Source organism: Xenia sp. Carnegie-2017, unplaced genomic scaffold (genome assembly GCF_021976095.1).
Source record: "Xenia sp. Carnegie-2017 unplaced genomic scaffold, XeniaSp_v1 HiC_scaffold_23, whole genome shotgun sequence".
NCBI classification, from domain to species: Eukaryota; Metazoa; Cnidaria; class Anthozoa; order Malacalcyonacea; family Xeniidae; genus Xenia; species Xenia sp. Carnegie-2017.
Genome location: NW_025813486.1, coordinates 5,062,382 through 5,084,569, shown reverse-complemented (window position 1 = coordinate 5,084,569; position 22,188 = coordinate 5,062,382). Strand labels below are relative to the sequence as shown.

The following is a 22,188-nucleotide window of genomic DNA, read 5'->3' as shown; positions in this document are numbered from 1 at the left end:
AGTTCAACGTTTGAAAATGGCAATGAAATAATCACTAATAAGTTGATTATGCCTTAACGTTCATTCTGTGAAAATAAGCATGACCGGAAAAACTTTTTTCCGTTTACAAAGACTAATTAATGATTGAAAATTAAATCTTTTTTTCTCTTTCTGCATATTTATTTGCTCAATTCACATGATTTGTTCACTTCGGTGACTGTATTTTTTAATCTTTTGTCAACGCTTGGTTTTGTTTGACACCTGCTGAGCTGAGCATTTCCATTTAAACGAAAGCTGTTTTTGTAGGATTTCATGTTTCTCACGCATGAGTTTGGGGACGTAAGATTAAAGATAGGGTGGGTGCATGCACGTGGGGATAAAACATTCGTATTCAGCAAGATCGAATCCCTAAACTATGTTTATAATACTGCACTAAATTTTCACTTGTAACATAGCATAAATATATTGTCTAATTTATCATATAGCTAGTTCCTGTAATTAGTATAGTGTAGAACACAAGTTTTTAGCCTGTGTTTTTACGACTTTTAAGTTTTAGCCTGCTACAGCTACCACAACCTTTGAAAAATACTCTCCCATTTACAAACACCTACAAAATACTACATGAAAATTCCAACACTCACTTTGTGTTTGACAATCTTAGATGATGAAAATACCCTTAGCACAAGTTAGCTATCTACACAATAAACGCAAACACAACTAGACGTGAACAAATTTTAAATAATTTACTCCCTTTACGGTTATAATGCATGTAGGGAGGTATAAAGATTACAACTGTAACCAATATGCAACAAAGGGTTACATCAAAGCAAATTTATGGGTAAAACTCTCATCATTTTATTATGATACATGCTAAAGACATGGGCTTAGAGAGATTGATAATCAAAAGGTGGGTATGATTTTCACATATTCATGTCATATAATTCGTTAAAAACAATGAATGTCAAAAGAATTCAAGACAACAAATTATGCATATATGAATATGAACCGCCCAATTTACATTTGACCTAACTGTTGCTTTTCTGGAAAATATCCTTAACATATGATTTCTAAGAACAATCAAAAATTACAATTTCTAAGAATAATCAAAAATTAGAATTTCGAAGAACAATGAAAAATTACTATTTAATGATTACATTATGCACAAAAGCATACTGGTATAAGATAAATGTCCATAGAAAACTATTTTCTTAAAAATCATTTTGTGAGAGCCATTGCTGTCTCCACCATTTGAATAATGATGATTTATACGTTGTATTTACAGTTACACTTAATCTAAGTTAAGGTCAATTATCATTTAGTTCAGCAATGACTTAATTGTTCTATGTTAACAGAACGTTTCCCAATCATTGCTTCCGCTGGCAATACCTGCAAAATTCAAATGTTAATGAGACTTGTTGAAGAATCAAGATGTAGGGTCGTTCAGTAGAGGACGGTTACAACAGTTACAGCAATTATATCTCCAGTTTAAAATACTTTGCAGCTAACCCTGTTTGAGCTATTTTGGTTCTTATTTTAAATTTTGTGTTATCTTTACGATTATCTAGGTGTAGGCACGTATCTTTTTCATTACGGCTTATGATTTATTCCAAGTACAATGGAGTACAATACGCAATAGAAATAATAAAGATCGAGTAGTTTGTTGTTATCGCCAGTACACAATCGGAGAATACACTCATATTATATTATATAGTTACCACATTATTTAGGGGCTGCAAGTACAATACATCAAAACGCAACAAATGTTATTTTCAGTGATATCTGCAGGGAATTTGTTAGCTGGAATTCAAATGATAAACGCCAATAGCACACATGTGTCAAGCTTACGTACGTTACGTATTGTAAATTATTAATCGATTATAGAATGTTCTTCACCTTTCTAAATTTCGCCCATTTCATTTGTTTCCTCGTGGTATTCATCAGTTACTCTCATAACTGCCTCCCACCAAAGATTACCATTAAGAGTAAATGTGCGACCAGTGGCTTTCTCGTATCGGAAGATATGAGGTGTATACGGTTTCGACCAGGTATTTGTAAAACGGTCGTACTTCATGACGTCGCCCCAAAATGGACGCATAACTTTAAATCTCACTTCGACATTTGTTGCGCTTGCAGAAATATTCACTCTCTCTCCATCACCACTTACTTCTTCCATGACTTTTCTTTCGTTTAAATAATAGGTTACAATCATCTTTGAGATCCACGAACCTTCGGAGTAGTATTGAATGGTTTTTCTGGTTCACTGCTCTTGGCTTATATCGTTGAGAATTGAGTGTTGTTGGGTCTTTGACGCAAAATTTTCATTATTTGAGCAGGTTGAATTTCTTTGAGGGCAATAAATTTCGTCAGTTGATATAAAACCCATTTCTTTTGTTTCTCCATACTCATTACTGACTCCCATGACTGCCTCCCAACAAAGATTACCACTAAGACTAAATGTGCGATTTTTTGCTTTTTGGTATCGGAAGATGTGAGGTGTATATGGTTTTAACCAGGTCTTGTTAAAACGGTCGTACGTCATGACATCTCCCCAAAATGGACGCATAACTTTAAATCTCACTTCGACATTTGTTGCGCTTGCAGAAATATTCACTCTCTCTCCATTACCACTTACTTCTTCTGTGACTTTTCTTTCGTTTAAATAATAAGTTACGATCATCTTTGAGATCTATGATCCTTTGGAGTAATATTGAATGGTTTTTTTGGTCAATTTTTCTTGGCTTGTTTCATCAGCAATTGAGCGTCGCTATGTTTTTGACGCAAAATTTTCATTATTTGTGCAGGTTGAATTACTTCATTGAAATCGATTTCTACTGTTGATGAAAAATTTCTCTCTATTTGAGAGCTATGTGTCAGGGGATTCGCAGATGCTCCATATTTTACCTTTGAATTGTTGTCACTTAGTAAAAAAATCATTTGCTCCAGCCTGTAACTCATCAATTGAAGCTTCTTCTAACACTTTATTGTATGATTGTTTTGTTCTTTCTCTTCGCTGATTGTTTTCCTTTTCCTTTAATTCCTTACGCGCAAATTCATTCTCATTTGTTACATCATCATTCTCACCGTTTTCATTGAGTTAGATAAAACTCGTGCATTAGTTCCTGTAACCCATCAACAGCCTCCCCACCAAATGCATTTTCTTCGTTTTCCAGTAGATCCAATAAATCCTTGTCTTGATTCTTATTCTCACTTACAAGTGTTGTCAGATCTAGCTTTTTAGCCGAACAATCTACGAGCTCGTAAGCAAAGTCGTATGATTTTTCAATTGCAACTCTCGACGCCAAAATAGCAGCTCTTTTACCAATAAGGCGCAATAGTTTAACTGTATTTTGTCCTGTCGTACGTAAAATCACCTTCAATCGTTTGTGCGGCCGCAAATGAGCCACCATCAACTAAGGGCTTAGTAACAGCACCTGCTGCTATTCCAGCCGTCGCTCCTATCCATCCTCCATATAGGACGTGAATTATGACCTTCTTTAGAGCAATGTTTTCTTTGTCAACTAAATTTCTTGAGAAAATAGATCTCAAAGACATTATTATTCCACCAATACTACCATTAGCTGCTCCCATTCCAATAAATTTACCAATCGAAACCGCACCTGACGATAATGCTGCGTTTCCAATGCCTACTATTCCTGCTGTGATGCCAATGATCGCACCTCCAAGACACTTGCAGCTCCACCTATCAACGCTTTTTTTATCCATTTCTCGGAATCCATTCCATCAATAACAGATCGTTCTTTTACGCATTCACCTGAAGATTGAAAGCCAGCGCCCAATAACCCTCCACCAGCTATTGATTCTAATGTTACAAAAACTTGTGCACCGAGACCAGCCGTTAAAACAGAACAGGTGATCCCGCCGACAACTAATAAAGAAGAGAATACAAGAAAATCAAGTCGCTTCCAAAAGATTTAAGTTGCTTTTCACTCCCGCATTCAGATAAAAAATTGCTTTCCACCGTTTTAAAGAAAACCATCCTTGTTGATAGTCAAATTGGTTGTGATATTGAGCTCGTTATTTATTATTTAACAAAATTTCCTTTGCGTGAATTATCTTTTCTGCTATTTCCTTATTGCCATTAGGCTTGTGGGGATGCCATATAAGCATCATTTTAAGAAATCCTGTTTTGACAGCTTTTTTTAAGTCATTTACATTCATTTTACGAACTTCTTTCATGTTTAATCCTAGTTGTTTATACAAGTTTCCAGAGGGTAATTCGTTTTCTCGATTTATGTGACGACCGATTATTTTTCTGCCATTTTCGTTTACAGTATTTCGTTGACAAGTTAATGATTCATTTATAGTTATCACTTCAATATCGTTGAAATTCTTGGGTCCAAGAAGCTTCTTTTCATTTCTATTTTCTATATGCGCAAAAATTTCAAACTTTAATGATTCCTTATGATGATAGCGATGATTCTCTGTTGGTTGGAGGGTTTTTGAAGAAGTCGGAAACTTGCAAAAAGGAGACCTACCTTTGTAATAGTTTACTGTGATTTTAACATTGGAATGGTTTTCAACGACTAAGCATCTATATTGATCATCCGCCATTGAGTTTTGTTTTTTAAACTCTTGATTATCCAATTTTCTTTATGAGACACTGTCGCCTTAATGTTTCAAAGTTCTGCTTAATATGTCATCACATTAGTTCCTAAGAAAAAAAATCTTTGTAAAACTGAAGTATTAACATTTTTCAATTGCAGACTTAGAGATTGCAGATTACGCATATAAATTAATGAAAAAGAATGGAAATCTGTATTGATAATGATAAACCATCAAAATCATCGAAATCTGTATTGATAATCTTTTTCACACGGACATGTCTGTACCACACATGTCCGAGGAGGCTTTTAATAAATTAATGATAGCGGCTACTAAAGGAGTTAAATTTAGTTTTAGTGATATCATGTACAAACAAATTGATGGGGTGGCTTTGGGTTCTCCTCTTGGACCAGTACTTGCTAATATTTTCGTAGGCTATGATGAGTGTAAGATTTTTGCCTCTTCGGAACCTCCAAATGTGCTTTGGTATAACGTTACGTTTACGTCACCTTTTCACTTTTTCGTAACAACAAAAATCGCCAATTTTTTTTAAATAAACTCTGTTCTTTTCACCTTTCTTTAAATTAAGCGTCTGAACATGAATCAAACTGTCAGTTATCGTTTTTGGATGTTCTTGTCCATAAACGCAATCAGAGGCGGATCTAGGGTATGTCAAATCAGTCACGCGACTGATGTTTATAGTTCAAAAATTATCAAATTTAATGATTACAATTTTTGTGATCATTAAATTCCCGTTTTGTAATCGTTTAAATTTCATCGTCAAAATTCTGCTTTATGTATGAAACTTATACAAATACTACCTCAGTAAACAAATTAGTAGATAAAAACATATCTAGAATTTTATTAACTGTCTGACTGATAAGCGGGGTGGTTCGACAGGTTCGACTGATAACGGTGTTCAAGAATGCTTATTTAAGCCATTCCAATGGTCAATAGCCGGATCAGTGGACGATCTGGAATAACCTCGACCAATAAGCGGGGTGGCCGGACCTATAAGGGAGTCTATTTGCTATCGTTTAATTGGTTCGTTTAAATTTTTGTCTTACTGTGATTGGTTTGACTGATTTCGACTGATAGCCAATTGAACTAACATAGTCAAGCGTGGTGTCTGGAATGCGAGATAGATCATCACATTGTGATTCACTTTAGCGTGGTTTGTAAAATCTGTTTCATAGTATTTATTTGGAAAATCGTTTACGAACTACAATGTTAAATATTGATATGTATGCTGCTGTTCAGACTGCAATTTCGCAAGAGAATGATAAATCTCTGAATGAATTGAAATTGCGTTTGAATGAGGAATATTGTGGGGCGACTAAAATGCCTAGAGCGGAATTCTTATCATTGCTTTTTGAAAGGCGAAACATCATTGAGCAGAGAGTTCTCAGCAGAAATTTACATCCCCAAAATCGTACGTAAGCAACACGAGGACAAAGGAAATGCATGCATGGCCTTAAGGTATCCAACCATTAATATCAATTTATGCGACTCAATTTATGCGATGTGGTTTTTGTCTATTGACTGTTGTATGGATTTTAATGAAGCAGATTTCATTTTGTGCAGTGTATACTGAAGATCTTCGGCTTGGGCTTTTAATTTTATTATAAATATTGGCATAAATTCAGCGAATAGTGAAAAAGCGGGGTGGCCGGACCTATAAGGGAGTCTATTTGCTATCGTTTAATTGGTTCGTTTAAATTTTTGTCTTACTGTGATTGGTTTGACTGATTTCGACTGATAGCCAATTGAACTAACATAGTAAAGCTTACTGTCTGAATTGAATGTTTGATCGTTTCATAGTAATTTTCTAAAGCATGATAGAAACTAAACTACAATCAGATGGAATTTATGGAAATCTTATACAAATTCATATAATGACATGAATGCGGCTGTCCAAACCGTGAATTTTTTCAAGAGGGTGAAAAATTTATGGATAAATTGTAAATGCTTGGCAAAGACGATCTCCTGGGCGACATTTCAGTCATTGATGTTCAAAAGAAAGCCAACATTGTTTTGAGTTTTATCAGCAGAAATTTACATCCAAAATCGTAAGTAAAGGACAACTGAAGTGTATGCATGAATATAATATATCAAAGTCAATTTAGGCGAGTGTGTGATAAGATTTATGTTAATATGGCGTATGGTACATACATCATAGGTACCCTTATGTGTTGAGGCTACCAGTGGGGCCGGTATTGTTCGTGATGAGGCGTTTCACAGTTTTAACAGCAACCTCAGTGCGGGAATTTGAGTGCGGGAATGCAACGGAGACTTTGCGGTGGTGTACTCCCCATTGTTTGAGGAACTGCTGTGTTTTGATGGCGGTGAATTCTGGTCCAACGTCAGTAGCGCATTCGTCTGGGATCCCAAAGGTGGTGAAGACGCGACGTAGGCAATTGATTAGTCCGTCGAAACCGTCTTTGGCTCGTTCGATAATAGGCCAGTTAGAGTAACGGTGTATGATTACGAGATAGTTGGATCTTTTGTAGTGGAAATAATCCGCATAGATGCACTGGAAGGGGTAGACTGGTGAGATGGTTGGTGTGGGTGGTGCGCTGGGTTGGGATGGTGCCATCCGGTTGCAGTGGTTGCATTGCGTACGCATTGCTGCAATATCTGAGGTGATCCCGGCCAGAAGACTGAGTCCTCTGCGCGGGATGTCATAGATGATATGCCCTGGTGTGTCGAGTGTAGCACTTCCAGGATATTTTTGCGTAACAGTGTTGGGATAAACACCGGATCTCTGTACATGATGACGCCGTCCACCGTGTAGAGGCTGTGGCGAAACTGGTAGTATTCTTGTAATGGTAATTGGAGGTCATTACGTGAAGCTGGAAAGCCAGATTCGATGACATTCATGAGATCGTGCATAGTGGTGTCGCTGGCAGTTGCCATGCGTACCCTGTCCCAGGTTGTGGCGACGTTTGTAAGTGCTAGAGAAGCGAGTGAAGCGATGGTTTTGTCAAAGCCAGTGTGTGTAGTGGTGTCCTTTAACTCTGCTATGTCGTCCTGGAGGTGAAGCATTTTTGGGTACTGGACCTGTGGGGAAGCGGGAGATCGCATCGGCGGCTTTGTGACGGATACCAGGTATATGGATCATTCGGAACCTGTATACTTGTATGTCAGTGTCTTCTCTTTGAGATTGCAAAGGCTGGGGGTTGGGATATTCTCCAATGTCCGATCACCGAATAGTTTGAGCAGAGTTTTGTGGTCTACAGCGATTGTGAGGTTGGTACAACCGAGTCCGAAGAACCTGGATTTGTTGAGGGCGACTGCCAGTGCCTCCCTTTCTATTGGTACGTATCGAGATTTAGCGGCATGTGTTAAGTTGCTGCCAACCAGGCTTAACATCCACCCGGTGTGGCAGCATAGTGGTCCAGTTAATTAGCATTCGCAGTGTTTTTAGAGTAGCCAAAAGCCGATGCCGTGTTTTGACCAATCAGTGGCAAGACAGGTGGGGCGTGTCTTGTCAAAGATGCAAACACCCTCATGGATTTCATTTATGATTACGGATTTGGATTGCTCAAAGAGTGTGTAGAGCTCCTCGTCCCAATAAAACTTCGTGCTGGGTTTTAGCAGTTTTTTAAACGGTAGTATACGTTCAGTGGCTCCAAATGCATATGAGACTTGATTGATCAGGCCAAACCAAGAGCGGATGTCAGTGACACTGCTCGCCTTGATGTGATTTCAAACCCTGCGAACTCGACTGTATCTGATCCGAAGACAAATTTGTCTGGGTTGAGGATAATGCTGTTTTGACCGCAGATCTCTAGCCATTCGACAGCCTGATGGAAACTTTGGTTGAGGTTATTTGCCCAAAGTAGGAAATCGTCTTTGCATTTGGTTTTGTTTGGAATGTGTGATACAATCTCATCGAACCGGCCTGAGTAGCCGTCCACCGAAGCAATGTACCCTTGTAGCGCTGACTTATATCGATAGCGACCCCAGGGAGTGATAAAGGTGGTGAGGTGTCTATCGTCTGGGTGAAGGGGAACGCTGTGATAACCGTTCCAGCAGTCGAACACTGATTTCTTTTTGCCACTAAGAACAGAGCAAGCCTGATAAAAAGGGCTCTCGGTGTGGTGGGTCTCCCTTGTTTGCATTTGCATTTAGTGCTTCTAGGTCAACGGTTCGTCGTGGTTTACCGTTCTTTTTCGCACAGATGACCATCCTGTGGCCCCAGGTAACAGGCTCGCCAATTGGGACAGGTTCAATCACGCCGAGGGCCGCGTCTTGACGTCTTGGTCAAGGCCAGCTTTCACCTCGTCCAGCCAATGTAGAGGAACTGAGATTGGTGTATGGTGTGCTTTAGGTCTTGCATTTGGGTCAATCATGAGTCGCATTGGTGAGCCTTCCATAAGTGGCAGTTGTTGTTGCTCACAAGTGTTAAACGTGCTGGACTTGTAGTGATGGAGCAGCCAGTCTTCTGTTTTTTTTACGGTTTTCTTCGGTTGCAGGGAAGGGCAGTACTTTGGGTTTAGGAGGCGGCAGTTCGCGACGTTGGCAGTCACATGTGCGCTTTGATGGGTGTTCTGCCACGACGTGAATAGACTGGTTTGTATGTATGTCTACTGTCATTTTGTCTCCCACGGTGGGGAAGCTGTTTGGGTTGATTCCCAGGGCGGCGCATATCTCACGACATAGGAAGAGTTTATTAGAGTCACGAGTGACATATGCAATTTGACGGCTCTCCAATACCTGTCCGTCTTTGGATTGACCAGAGAATCTCACGATGGCTATACCGATGATATCGATGCCATTGTTGTTCGCAGCATGCATGCGCATATTGACCGGAAGCAGGTCTTTCTGGCGTATTCCTAGTTTTTTCATTATATGCATGCTGGAAAAGCTGCTCTGGCGTCCAGTGTCCGCCATAACATTCAAAGTGGCTGTCCGAGGTGTTCTACAATGCAGGGTTTACCCGAGGGCTGTGTTGTGCTCTGGGTGACACTTCGCATTTATATGGAGGAATGGTTGGGGATGTGACAGTTTTTTCACCCAGCGGTCATTGAGGTCATTGTAAGTATGGTGGTCTAGCAGGATTTCGTTTTTGCAATGTTGATGGCTGTTTGTCATGAACAGGCTGCCAAGCACTGCGTCGTCTTGGTCTCAGTTTGCGTTGTGTTTCGCGTCCCGACGCTTAGCTTTGTCTTTGCTTCCGCACATGGAAGCGTTGTGGTTAGGACGTCCCCAGCTATCGCATGTTTTGCCGTAAGCCGGGCATTCTTGTCGTCGGACATTGGGTGGGGCGTTCCTACCATGGCCATGTTTTCCACAGTAGTAACATAGTTCGGTTTTATTGGTTTGCATGCCCTGGATGATGTTGTATTGTTTTTCGCGGCGATATTGGCTTCTGGTAGCATCGACGCCTTGGCTATTATGTAGGTGGGTGGCCGAACCTCTGCCAGCTTCTTTGGCTTCTATGAACAGAAATGCCTCCTCCAGTGTCATATTTTGATTTTTATCGCTGAGCAAGTCTAGTTGGATGTCGCTATCGGCAATCCCAAAGGTTAATGTATCGCGGAGGATATTGTCCGCGTAGTTGATTTCTGTTGCGCAGTTGGGACAGTTAGTCGTAAATTTGCATAAACTGGCTTGTCCACGAAGACGTGCGCCAAAGCTGCGAAAGGTTTCGTCAAGATCCTGGCGCATGTTGTGTAGTTTGATACGGGCCACCATCGTGTTTTCTTCTCGTACAGCGAGTTCGCAGATTGCAGCCATGACGTCCTTGATGGGTTTGTTTTGAGGGTGCCGCCAGCATTTCTGGTGAGGTCCTTGCGAAGCGTTTCGTCACAGCATTCGAGTAATTGGGTGATTTTGTCTTTGCCGGTTATTTTTGCAGCTTTCACCTAATCCTGCCAGCGTGTTTGGAAATACGTCCATTCCTCACTGGACCCGGCCGCGGACATGGTTGGTTGTCTGACCTTTTCGATCTTGGCCGTGGCGTTGATGCCCGTGGGTGTGTTTGTCGCTTGGTTGTTGTTGTGAACGCCGGTCGAGTGGATTTGTAATACCAGGGGCGGATCTAGAGTATGTCAAATCCGTCGCTCGACTGATGTTTGAAATTCAAAAATTACCTATTCATATTAGTTAAAATTCATTAATTATTCTTACTTTCTTATCGCATTTACTTCGTGATAAAAATCCAGCTTTATTTATTATTGAAAACTAATGACTAATCCAATGAATATCTCCTTGGTAACCAGATCAGTTGAATTTTAATTGACCTGGAATAACCGACTGATAAGCGGGGTGGCTTGACTGGTTTGACGGATAAAGGAGTCTATCAACGACAAAAACGCTTATTTTATTGGTCAATGGCCAGATCAGTGGACAGTCTGGAATGGTCTCGACTGATAATAAGGGTGGCCGGACGTATAAGGGAGTCCAATTGCTATCTTACAATTGGTTCATTTGAATTTTTGTTTTATTGTGATTGGTTTGACGGATTTTGACTGATAGCCAACTGAACTAACATAGTCAAGCGTGGTGTCTGGAATGCGAGATAGATCATCACATTGTGATTCACTTTAGCGTGGTTTGTAAAATCTGTTTCATAGTATTTATTTGGAAAATCGTTTACGAACTACAATGTTAAATATTGATATGTATGCTGCTGTTCAGACTGCAATTTCGCAAGAGAATGATAAATCTCTGAATGAATTGAAATTGCGTTTGAATGAGGAATATTGTGGGGCGACTAAAATGCCTAGAGCGGAATTCTTATCATTGCTTTTTGAAAGGCGAAACATCATTGAGCAGAGAGTTCTCAGCAGAAATTTACATCCCCAAAATCGTACGTAAGCAACACGAGGACAAAGGAAATGCATGCATGGCCTTAAGGTATCCAACCATTAATATCAATTTATGCGACTCAATTTATGCGATGTGGTTTTTGTCTATTGACTGTTGTATGGATTTTAATGAAGCAGATTTCATTTTGTGCAGTGTATACTGAAGATCTTCGGCTTGGGCTTTTAATTTTATTATAAATATTGGCATAAATTCAGCGAATAGTGAATTTATATTTGAACTTTGAATTATCTTCTACTTGTAACTACGTAGCTATGTTAGATATTTCCTGGCCAGTTAGTTAAATTTTTGTTGGATGACTTATAGGAACACGAATTTTTTATTCAATTTAGATCAGAAGTATCTGGCAACTGTCTCTACAGTTCAGTGTCATTGCTTTTGGCAGGTGATAACAGTTTATTGCATATTTTGAGGCAGTTAACATCACTTGAGCTGTTTTTGAATGCTACTTTTTACTGCCAACACCCTTTATTTTCCTCAGTTGTTGAACAGCATAAAGAATTCAACAACACCTCAAAGGATATTTTACCTTTGACAGTATCTCAAGACTGTCTAGATTCTGGTTTTGTAGGTGTTGATCTTGTCAAAAAGGAGGCCTTTTTGAATTGTCATGACCAAAAGTGGTCATCATTTCTATGCATTTTAGCTCTTTCTTCTGTGTTGGAGACAAAAATTTTTACCTATTACCCAGATTGTGGAGAGAGCCGGCCTAAATCAATATTCAACTCTCTCGTTTGTCCAAGAAGAATAGTTAAAGAATCAGCCGATGCAATTCATCTTTTGTTTTGTTATAAAGGGGTAGTTAAATCAGATCAATGTTTCCAACCTAATCATTTTGTTCCTCTAGTTTTTTTTCCTAGCAAAACTAAAAGGACAATTTCTGGTCCAACATGCCCAGTGCCTTCAAAAAAAGCAAAAGCAGAAAAAAAGTCAGGGAATATCAGTAAGTTTTTTTCAAAAATGGAAAAACCAGAAATCATTACAAGTGAGGTTTCTTGTACTAGGGTTTCTGAACAAACCATTGAAGATTTACAGGTAAAGCCTAACTTTAGTCACAATTTCGATGTAGCTACATACTACGAAAGAGCTAAAGGTTTGAAAATGTCTGATATTTGTTTGCTTATTAAAAATGTTTTTAAACCAGATGAAAATTACACTTTTCCTCCTTTACGTGAGAACAATAAAAGGTCTTTTAAATATGAATGGCTCAAAGATTTTGCTTGGCTGTGTTATTCACCAAAGGAAGATGGTGCTTATTGCTTATCATGTGCTCTTTTTGGACATCAATTCCCCAGTAAATGCTCGAGAATAAGCAAGCTATTTCGTTCACCTTTTCGTTATTGGAATGATGCTGTAGGTACACTTAGGCGACATGCTGGAAATTGTAAGCGGGAAAAAATGGGACTGCATGCATTTACTTCTCCAATTTTGAATAATATACGATCTCAAATGTCAGGTGTAGCTCAACCCATTGAAAATATCTTAGACACTAACATAAAACTTGAAATTGAGCAAAATAGGAAAATTTTTAAACAAATTGTTGATACAGTTCTTTTTTGTGGAAGGCTTGGCATTGGATTACGAGGTCATCGTGATGATGCTCAATTTCACCCAGAGGTCGGTTGCTATTCAGTCAATGGCAATGTTGGTAATTTTGTTGAATCTTTAAATTTTAGAGTTACAGCTGGTGATCAAACCTTGGAAAATCATTTGCTCAAATGTGGTAAGAATAAAAGTTATATTTCCAAGACCAGTCAAAACAAAATCATCAATTGATCAGGTCAGGTAATATCAGAAGATATTATAAACGAGATAAAAAAAATAGATATTATTCTATCATTGCAGATGAAGCTGCTGATTCTTCTCACAAAGAGCAATTGTCCCTTGTTCTACGGTTTGTTGACTCTTCAATGAATGTTAAAGAAGAGTTCATGTGTTTCCTGCATTGCAAATGGGGGTTGAGTGGTCAAAAACTTGCAAAGCTTATTTTAGAAACTCTAGAGAAATTTGCTTTACCCATTATGGATTGCAGGGGAAAGGTTATGATGGTGCAGGGGCAGTTTCTGGGTATATAAATGGCTTAGCAGCCCACATTTTAAGAATTAATCCTAAAGCTCTTTACACTCACTGTTACAGTCATCGACTAAATTTGTCTGTCTGTGACACTCTTTCTAACGTTGAAAATAATAACATGTTATCTGTTGTTTCTCAAGCTGCCAATTTTATCAACATATCACAGACACGCAACATACCCTTTGCTGAGCACGTTAAAAAGTCAGATGTTCAGACCAAGAAGGCAAAACTGGTAAGTCTTTGTAAAACCAGATGGGTTGAGCGAGTTGACAGTCTTGACACGTTTCAACAATTGTTTATTCCTTTAATCGACACTCTTCAGGACATGATAAACAATGTAAGTGGCGAGGTGAAGCCTTCTCCTGCTGCTGATTCTTCCCAGTTACTTTCATTAGTTACTCAATTTCATTTTATTGTTGCGCTAGTTATTACTAGAAATATTCTTGATGCTACTCTTCCAGTCACGCAATTGTTGCATGGAAAAACTATTGATGTCATAGATGGCTTTCATTTGATAACCACTTTGAAGAATGATGTAGCCAACATGAGGAAAAGCATTAATTTTTAACAAAGCACTTGGTATGAAGAGGCTTTAAAACTTGCTGAAGAGGTGAACGTTCAAGAAACAAAAAAGCGAATTGCTGGAAGACAAACTATGCGATCTAATCCTCCCAGTCAATCATTCAAAGAACATTATAAACTAACCATCACTATTCCGTTATTAGACCATCTTCAAACATCTTTGAGCACTAGGTTTAACTTGGATAGTGTTAATGTGTACCGCGGATTATCTATCGTTCCCTTCAAAATGATGACTCTGTCGGACAAAGGAATTGATTGGAAAGAACAGTTTAAAAGTGTTGCAAAATTCTATTATGATGACTTGCCCAACCCCCTTGGTTTAGATGCTGAATTAAGGCAATGGCGTTTATACTGGGAAACGCACAATGGGCCTTTGCCAGAAAACATCGTCAAAACACTGAAGCATGTAACATTTCCAGGATTTGAAAATATTAAAGTTATTCTTCGCATTTTAGGTACACTACCAATCACCTCATGTGAATGTGAGAGATCAATTTCAGCACTGAGGAATCTAAAAACCTACCAAAGGAGCACTATGGTAGAGGAACGTTTAAATGGCCTGGCTTTAATGCGAATTCACCCAGAAATTATTCCTGACATAGAAAGAGTGATCAATAAGTTTGCTGAAGGTAATACACGTTTGAAATTTGCTTAATGTGTTATGGCTACGTTACTGTAGAAATATTACTGACTTTGCAACTGGCTGCTTAATGCGCCGTTGCTGCAGAAATGCAAGACAGCACAACTGGCTGCTTAATGCGCCGTTGCTGCAGAAATGTAAGACAGCACAACTGGCTGCTTAATGCGCCGTTGCTGCAGAAATGTATGACAGCACAACTGGCTGCTTAATGCGCCGTTGCTGCAGAAATCTATGAAAGCACAACTGGCTGCTTAATGCGCCGTTGCTGCTAAAACAAAGACTGTCCATGTCCGGAATCACATTATTGCTTTGCACTATGTGTTTCCTAGACATGCTGAAGAGCCCTGACATTGGGCGAAACGGTCTTAGCGTGTTTGTCCTCAATATTTTGTACGAAAAAATGAAAAACTGCGATTTAATTCACTTTGAACATTTGTCGTAAAGCTATTCCAAAACGCTGGAAATCGCATTTCTGGGACCCTAGGCTTCAACATTTTCCAGGGGAGGATGCCCTCGGACCCCATACGGCGTTTGCCGGTTTAGGACTGACGTTTGAAAAATCCTAGATCCGCCCCTGCTGTAATACTACCGCTGCGAGATGGTCCTCAGCTTCCTCTGTCTCGTATTCACATACTGGATAGGCTCATTTGTACCTCGGCATTTTCTTGCCCACGTAAAGTTACGACCTGCCTCTGGTGGATGAGAAGTACTCGGAGTAATTCAACGCCGCCCAAAAAATGGCGCCAAATATCGGCGATCGATAAGATGGTGGTTTACAGTGTAATTTTTTCTTTATCTCGGGGTCAGGAGGGAGTGTTATTGATGCCTTTATCGGTTCTGCTCGTTACTTTGGTTGTAGGGCTGCCTTCGGATTGATAAATTTTGATTAGATTTTGGTAGATTTGCTCTTGCTCCTTGGCCAACTAGGTTCCGTAAAATTTAGTAAAATCTATACTTCTCAATTCTATTGATCAAGTTGATCCAAATTATATTCAATTTTATGAACATAAACAATAAAATCATAAAACTATATCTTTGCTCACATAATGTACTCTTAAATTGTTTAAATTCCGTGGCACAAAATAATTTTCCACGTATCAACTCAAAGAAGGATGTATAAAACTTGACTTGTTAGAACGTTAAATCTGTTTAAAAGTTCAACTGTTCAAGGCTACACGCCATTAACCAGTGAAAAGTTTGTAAAACAAAAAATAAAGAATTTTCATGCTTGATTACGACGTATAAATGTGCCCATGGAAGCTTATAATTCTGTAATTGTAGATTAATCAAAATCAAACCAAGTTACAATTCCAAACAACAACAATTTGCTTACCCAAAACAAATCATTGCAATATTAAACAAGGTATGTTTACGTTGATGTGTGGTTTTATAAGGACACTTTATAATAAAGTGTTATAAGTGTAATAAGTTACTCTTTGCATAGTTGTACAGTAAGAATTTAAAAAATCTTCACTAATTTTCTCAACTGTGAAAACCTCCCTCATTGGGCCACCACCATCAGTAGAAGGTTCACCAGCAAAACTAATTTTAAGTTTTCTTCCTTTAGCAAACCATTTTCGTTTCTCTGCATCAACACAATCTGCAAAATCTAATCGTCTACAAATGGTAACTCTGTTGGTCGACATTCTTTTAATATTGATCTTAATTAGATGAACTACTTCTTGCATAGTGGCAACAGCTGGCTGTCCAGTTTCCTCTTCAGCAATGAGTGTGTTTTCCAGATTATATTGATCGTCATCTGATAACTTGCCAATTGGGTCTATCCACCTTTCTGCACACATGTCTGCATGAGCCTCTATGTCTGCACGTGAATAGTATCCAAGACATGTAGGGCATTGGTGTTGCAATAGATATTTTTCTATTCCATGCTGAGGCAATTGTCCCTGTGATACACTAAAAACTTGAGACGTTGAGTTAAATGAACTTTGAGAAGACAAAAAAGAGGATTGGAGGATTTTATTATTTGTATCTTCCTTGAAATCTCCACAACTTGTTGTGGCCAATGACTTTGATGTTGAAGGTTGAGACTCATGATACTTCATCGAAATCTCTTCACGTTTCTTTTCAGAACTTTCATCAGAAATTGATTTTCAAAATCATTTTCTGTACACAACCAGAAATAGATTTTGGACTATGGCAGCCACAAATCTTTATATTTTAAAAGCACAAATGGCATGTAGGTCTGGGGTAAATACCTCACTATTGACCTGTCATTATACAAAAGAACATATTTGTTATACTTGTTAAATTGTTTATGATGTCTTGAATGTTTATCAATTGCTGTTTCAAGAAGGGCATTTCTATCTTCATCTACTGCAATTGCTATTGTCCTTGGCTTCACACTTACCATCTCCATTTTTGTCTTTTACAAAGCCCACCTGCACCTTCACTTCCTTTGACAACTTTGCTTTTTTTCCACCATGTTTTGGCGCCAGTGTTTCTGGTGAGGTCCTTACAAAACGTTTCGTCATAGCATTCGAGTAATTGGATGATTTTGTCTTTGCCGGTTATTTTTGTGGCTTTAACATAATCCTGTCAGCGTGTTTGGAAATACATTTATTCCTCACTGGAACCGGCCGTGGATATGGTTGTATATCAATTACTTTTTTAAGAAGAGCATTTCCATCAACATATTCATCAACTGCAATTGTTATTGTCCTTGACTTCACTCTTACCAATAGACGATCTCCATTTTGTCTTTTTCAATGCCAACGTGCACCTTCACCTCTTTTTACAACTTTGCTTTTTTTCCTCCAGGTTTTGGCGTAAATTTTGATGATCTGTCTTCCAGGGGCGGATCTAGGATTTTGGATACCATAGGCAAAACATTATGACGTCATTCAGTGCTAAACCTATGACGTCATACTTTGCAAAACATACTACACTATTTATGCTTTCGATAAATTGTTTAAATCAAACAGTCTAATCATTCAGCTATGCAGAATCTTGTAGATCTCAATCGTATAAATACATAAAAACATTGTATATTTATACTTACATATCACAAGGTCGTTGATTTTCACTATTCAGAATATTGAATGCACACAAGACTGTTTCGCCCCATATCAGGGCTCATCAGCATGCCTAGGAACACTTTAACGCAAATCAAAAAATCGTGATCCGGCATGGACAGCCCTGTGAGAGCCGAATTAAGCAGACTGGTTATGGCGCCAGAAGTTCGCCTACACACCTTTGAAAAAGGAATTTGGTTAGAAATGGGTGACTATATGGGATATTTCATGGATGTGATATTGCTCAATTTTTCACACCATCCCAGTCAATTCCAACCCTTTACCTCCCACCTAAAAATGAGCACTCTGGTTTTTGAAGGCGCCAGAAACTCGCCTTTCACACCTTTAGCAAATAGCAAAAGGAGTTTGGTTAGAAATGGGTGACTATGTGGGACATTTCATGGATGTAAGATTGCTCAGTTTCTTACACCATCCCAGTCAATTCCAACCCTGTACCCCCCACCTAAAATGTGCACTCTCATTTGCCAACAAATTAGCAGAATGTAAATGTAATGTAATAGTCAAAATAGAGTTTTGTATAAAGAGTCTTTGTGAAGACTAAAATTTGGTGTGAGGAAAAATTATTCTATTTATGCTTAACAGTTTTTGTGAAAGTAAATTTATGTCGACAACGGCCGAGTACCATACACCTACTCAGCAGTTTTAAGGTTGGAATGTATATAGGGAAAAAAACCTTTATCGGGCGAGCTATTAGTTTGATGCAAATTCTATTGACGTTACTATTGTGTACAACGCACAATAAATGGTTAACATATGGACATTTCAACAAAATAAAAAACTAGGATATGAATAAATTCATGCAAATTTTAGCCTTGTATTTCCAACAGCAAAAGTATTAATAACCTCACCAATATCTGGTACAATTTCCTGATGAATTTGCATCAAGGCCAAACCATTTAAGCGTTCCCCAACCATGGTACTTCGCTGATAGTTTTTTAAGTGTCCTAAGGGAAGAAATAGATCGTTCACATTCACAAGAGGTAATGGGGAGCGTTCCTAAAATACGTAGTAAAATTTTAATGTTTTCAAATCCGGCGAAATGAACAGATTTTAAAGTCTGGGCAATGTTATCAGGAAGGAGGCCGCAGTGGGTCTCCCAATAAGTGTACCACAACCTAAGTTCAGCATCTAAGGCCAAAGGATTTGGCAAATCATCATAATAAAAGTTAGCCACAGTTTTGAATGGCTCTTTCCAATCCACCCCATCTCTTGTCATGGACATCATTTTCGTCGGTACAATGCTAAGGCCTTTATAGACATTCACACTCTCAAGGTCGAATCGTGATTCTAAAGAAGATTGCAAATGATCTAGTAGAGGAAGAGTAATTGCACGTTTATAATACTCAGAAATGGTTGTGTGGGGAATATTTTCCCTGGTCGTTTGTTTGCGCACTGTTCTTGGTTTCCATTCTTCAATGCCAACTTTTGCTGCCAGTTCAAGCGCTTCGTCATACCAGGTGTCATGATAAAAATCAGAGGAATTCCTCATGTTCACCACCTCAGTTTTCAAAGTTGAAATTAAATGAATACCATCCATTATATCGATACTCTTACCCTGTAATAACTGTGTTACTGGAAGAGTTGAATCAAGAATATTTCTCGTGATAACTAAAGCAACGACGAAATCAAACCTGTCAATAAGTTGAAACAAAGATGAGGCATCAGACTGAAGCGACGGTTTGAACTCACCATCTAGATTTTCAGACATATCGTTAAGGGTGGTGTATACAGGTACAAAAAGCTCTTGGAATGTATCTAAACCTTCGATACGTTCTACGCATCTAGTTTTGCAAACGTCTGTTAATCTAGTCTTTTTCGAGTTTGTTTCTGAATTACGTATATGTTTTTCAAAGAGAATATTGCAAGTTTGGGAAATTTTAATAAAATTAGTAGCATTGTTAACATGTTTCAACATATCATTGACAATACGTATACTCAAAGAATCGCAAATGGATAAGTTTAACCTATGACTATAGCAGTGTGTATAAAGAGCCTTTGGGTCAAGCTTTAAAATTTGAGCTGCTAGACCATTAGTGCAACCAGCAACTGAACCAGCCCCATCATAACCTTGCCCCCTACAATCATCTATTGATAAAGTCAGTTCCTTTAGAGCCTCTAAAAGTAGCTTGGCAAGTTGAGCATCACTTAGTCCCCACTTACAAAAAAGAAATGAAATGAATTCTTCCCTGATATTCATATCGGTATCAACAAAGCGCAAAACAAGAGACATTTGTTCTTCATCTGAAGAATCAGATGCTTCATCAGCAATAACAGAAAAAACTTACTTTTTGATATCAGAAATAATCTGATTACTGATTACCTGGCCACAACATTTAATGATTTTATTTTGACTTGTTTTAGAAATATAACTTCTATTCTTACCACAATTCTTTAAATGATTTTCTAAAACTTTATCCCCTCTCCTAACTCCATAATTGAGTGTTTCAATGAAATTACCAACCCCTCCAGATGAATAACAACCAACAGTAGGGTGATACTTGGAATCATCACGATGCCCACGAAGAGGTAAACCTAGACGTCCACAAAAAATGACAGAATCAATAATTGGAGATAGTATTTCCTATTCTGTTCTATTTCTTTCTTGATACCAGCATCCATGATCATCTCGATAGGCTGCAGAGTACCTGATATTTGGGAACGCAAAGCATCAAAATTGGTGATGTGGATGCATGCAAACCGACTTCCCTCCCTTTACTTTTTCCAGCATGTTGAGTGAAAGAGCATTTAGCATTCTTCCAATCTTGAAGAGGTTCAGTAAACAACTTTTTTTACTTTACTGGCCTTGCCTGGGAATCTATTGCCAAACAACACACACGATAGACAATACGCACCATTTTGTGAAGGTGAATAGCAAAGCCATTCATGCTGGTCTAGCCAATCATGCCTAAATGATCTGCCATTAGATTTAGGAAAATGATACTTTTTATCTGGTTTATATACATTTTTTTATCAAATGACATATTTCAGAATTATCCATACCCTTAACTTTCTCCCTATACAAGGAAACATCAAAATTATGGGTTAAAACAGCAGGTTGCATATCACCAGAAGTTGGAATACCAGGCAATAGTTCCTGGGATGATGTGTGAAGCAAAAGACTATTGGCTTTATTTAATGTCTGAGCAAGAGCTGCAGTCTGACCAAACTCTCAATTGGGCATCCTTTTAAAAGTTGGTTGGGCAGCAGGCCTATTAGTTGAAGTAAAAAAATTTGAAATGTCAACTGTTTTTGGTGCAATATTTGGAAAAATTTGACAAATTTTCGTTTCTCTGTTGTTGAGCTGCTAGAATTAGACTGTGTACAGGAATTAGACAATTTTCGCTTCAACCTGTGGGCATGGAAAATGAGAGGCACAAAATGATTAGACTGAAAAGTCTCACCTGGTTGTACAGATCCTTCATGACAAAACAAAATATTAATAGCATCCAAACCTCTTTGGCTTAATAACCGGGGCTGAACAATACGATTAAATAACAATTTATATCTACTTTCACCAGAATCAGGATAAAAAGTATGAATTTTTCTACCTAAAACAGAAGATAGGCCCAAAATACAAAGAAAAGATGACCATTTCTGGTCATTACAATTTAAAATAGCCTCCTGTTTTACCAGTTCATCTGTTGTATATCCAGTGTCTAAACATTCTTTAGACACTGACAAAGGCAAAAGATTGTTTAAGCTTTGGGCAAAGTAATCACTGTGCTCACTTATAACAGACAAAAAGCATGGGTGTTGAGCATAAAAAGCAGCATGAATAAATAGCTCAAGCGATGTTAAAATTCGCAAAGTAGGGACCAATGCATTGTTACCTACCAGAACTAGGGAAGCTGAACTGTAGAGGCAATTGCCAGAAGCTTCAGATCTTAAAAAAATATTCAAGAAAAGAAATTAATATTTTGTTTGGTAGATTGATTGCATTGTATGAATGAATTGCTGACTGTAGACAAAGATATAGCCTAGCGAAATTGAGATTTAACCATTTTACACGTATATATAAATACTACAATACGATATATATAATTATAATATATTTACCTTATTGCAGTACAAGTCTTTCCGTCATGAGCGTGCTTTGGCACATATATTTCAGCTCCAAAATTTCGACACAGAGTATGGTCGGGGTCATAAATTCTATCTAACAGCTGCTCGTTAGTAAACATAGGTCGAACGTCGACCAATAAACGAGAATAAAGCTCATTAAGGCATTTTAAATCGTTTTTGGCCAACGCAGACTGAGCAGTCTCGTATAAATTACCACAACACAATGAAGACATTATAAAATATCACAAAACCGTAAACTGAGCACAGAGGCTGTTCAGAAACAATACGAGTGTATGTTAATTTTCAATTGCCTAATTTGCCTAGCTCAACTATGCTTATCAACAGCAATGATTGGTTGGAATTGCTCAAGTTAGGCAAAAAAATTGACCAATGAAAGCATAC

General features: G+C 38.2%; 2 protein-coding genes, 1 long non-coding RNA gene and 1 pseudogene across 7 annotated transcripts; 1 reads left to right on the top strand and 3 right to left on the bottom strand.

The window, feature by feature from the left end:
- Positions 1-949: 949 nt before the first annotated feature.
- On the bottom strand, positions 950-4,551 carry LOC124448966 (annotated as a pseudogene).
- Positions 4,552-12,912: 8,361 nt separating this feature from the next.
- LOC124447679 lies at positions 12,913-14,681 on the top strand. Of its 3 annotated transcripts, XR_006948793.1 has the most exons (3): positions 13,199-13,270; positions 13,590-13,681; positions 14,487-14,681. It is a non-coding gene; the product is annotated as an uncharacterized LOC124447679 (long non-coding RNA). The 3 variants fall into 3 exon arrangements; XR_006948794.1 differs by lacking the exons at positions 13,199-13,270; positions 13,590-13,681 and adding an exon at positions 12,913-12,993; XR_006948792.1 differs by lacking the exon at positions 13,199-13,270 and having other exon boundaries at positions 13,506-13,681.
- A 4,014-nt stretch (positions 14,682-18,695) lies between these two features.
- On the bottom strand, positions 18,696-19,921 carry LOC124448965 (52 kDa repressor of the inhibitor of the protein kinase-like). The gene is made up of 2 exons (XM_046999910.1): positions 18,834-19,921; positions 18,696-18,720 (listed from the first exon to the last, which is right to left on the bottom strand). Exons 1-2 carry the CDS (start codon positions 19,919-19,921, stop codon positions 18,696-18,698), a joined length of 1,113 nt encoding a protein of 370 aa, XP_046855866.1.
- An 88-nt stretch (positions 19,922-20,009) lies between these two features.
- Positions 20,010-22,150, bottom strand: LOC124447678. 3 transcript variants are annotated; one of them, XM_046998648.1, is made up of 3 exons: positions 21,781-22,150; positions 21,559-21,607; positions 20,010-20,256 (listed from the first exon to the last, which is right to left on the bottom strand). In XM_046998648.1, exons 1-3 carry the CDS (start codon positions 22,017-22,019, stop codon positions 20,128-20,130), a joined length of 417 nt encoding a protein of 138 aa, XP_046854604.1. In that variant the 5' UTR covers positions 22,020-22,150; the 3' UTR covers positions 20,010-20,127. The 3 variants fall into 3 exon arrangements, with proteins under 3 accessions (XP_046854604.1, XP_046854603.1, XP_046854605.1); XM_046998647.1 differs by lacking the exon at positions 20,010-20,256 and adding an exon at positions 20,688-20,738 and having other exon boundaries at positions 21,126-21,607; XM_046998649.1 differs by lacking the exon at positions 20,010-20,256 and adding an exon at positions 20,690-20,738.
- Positions 22,151-22,188: the final 38 nt, after the last annotated feature.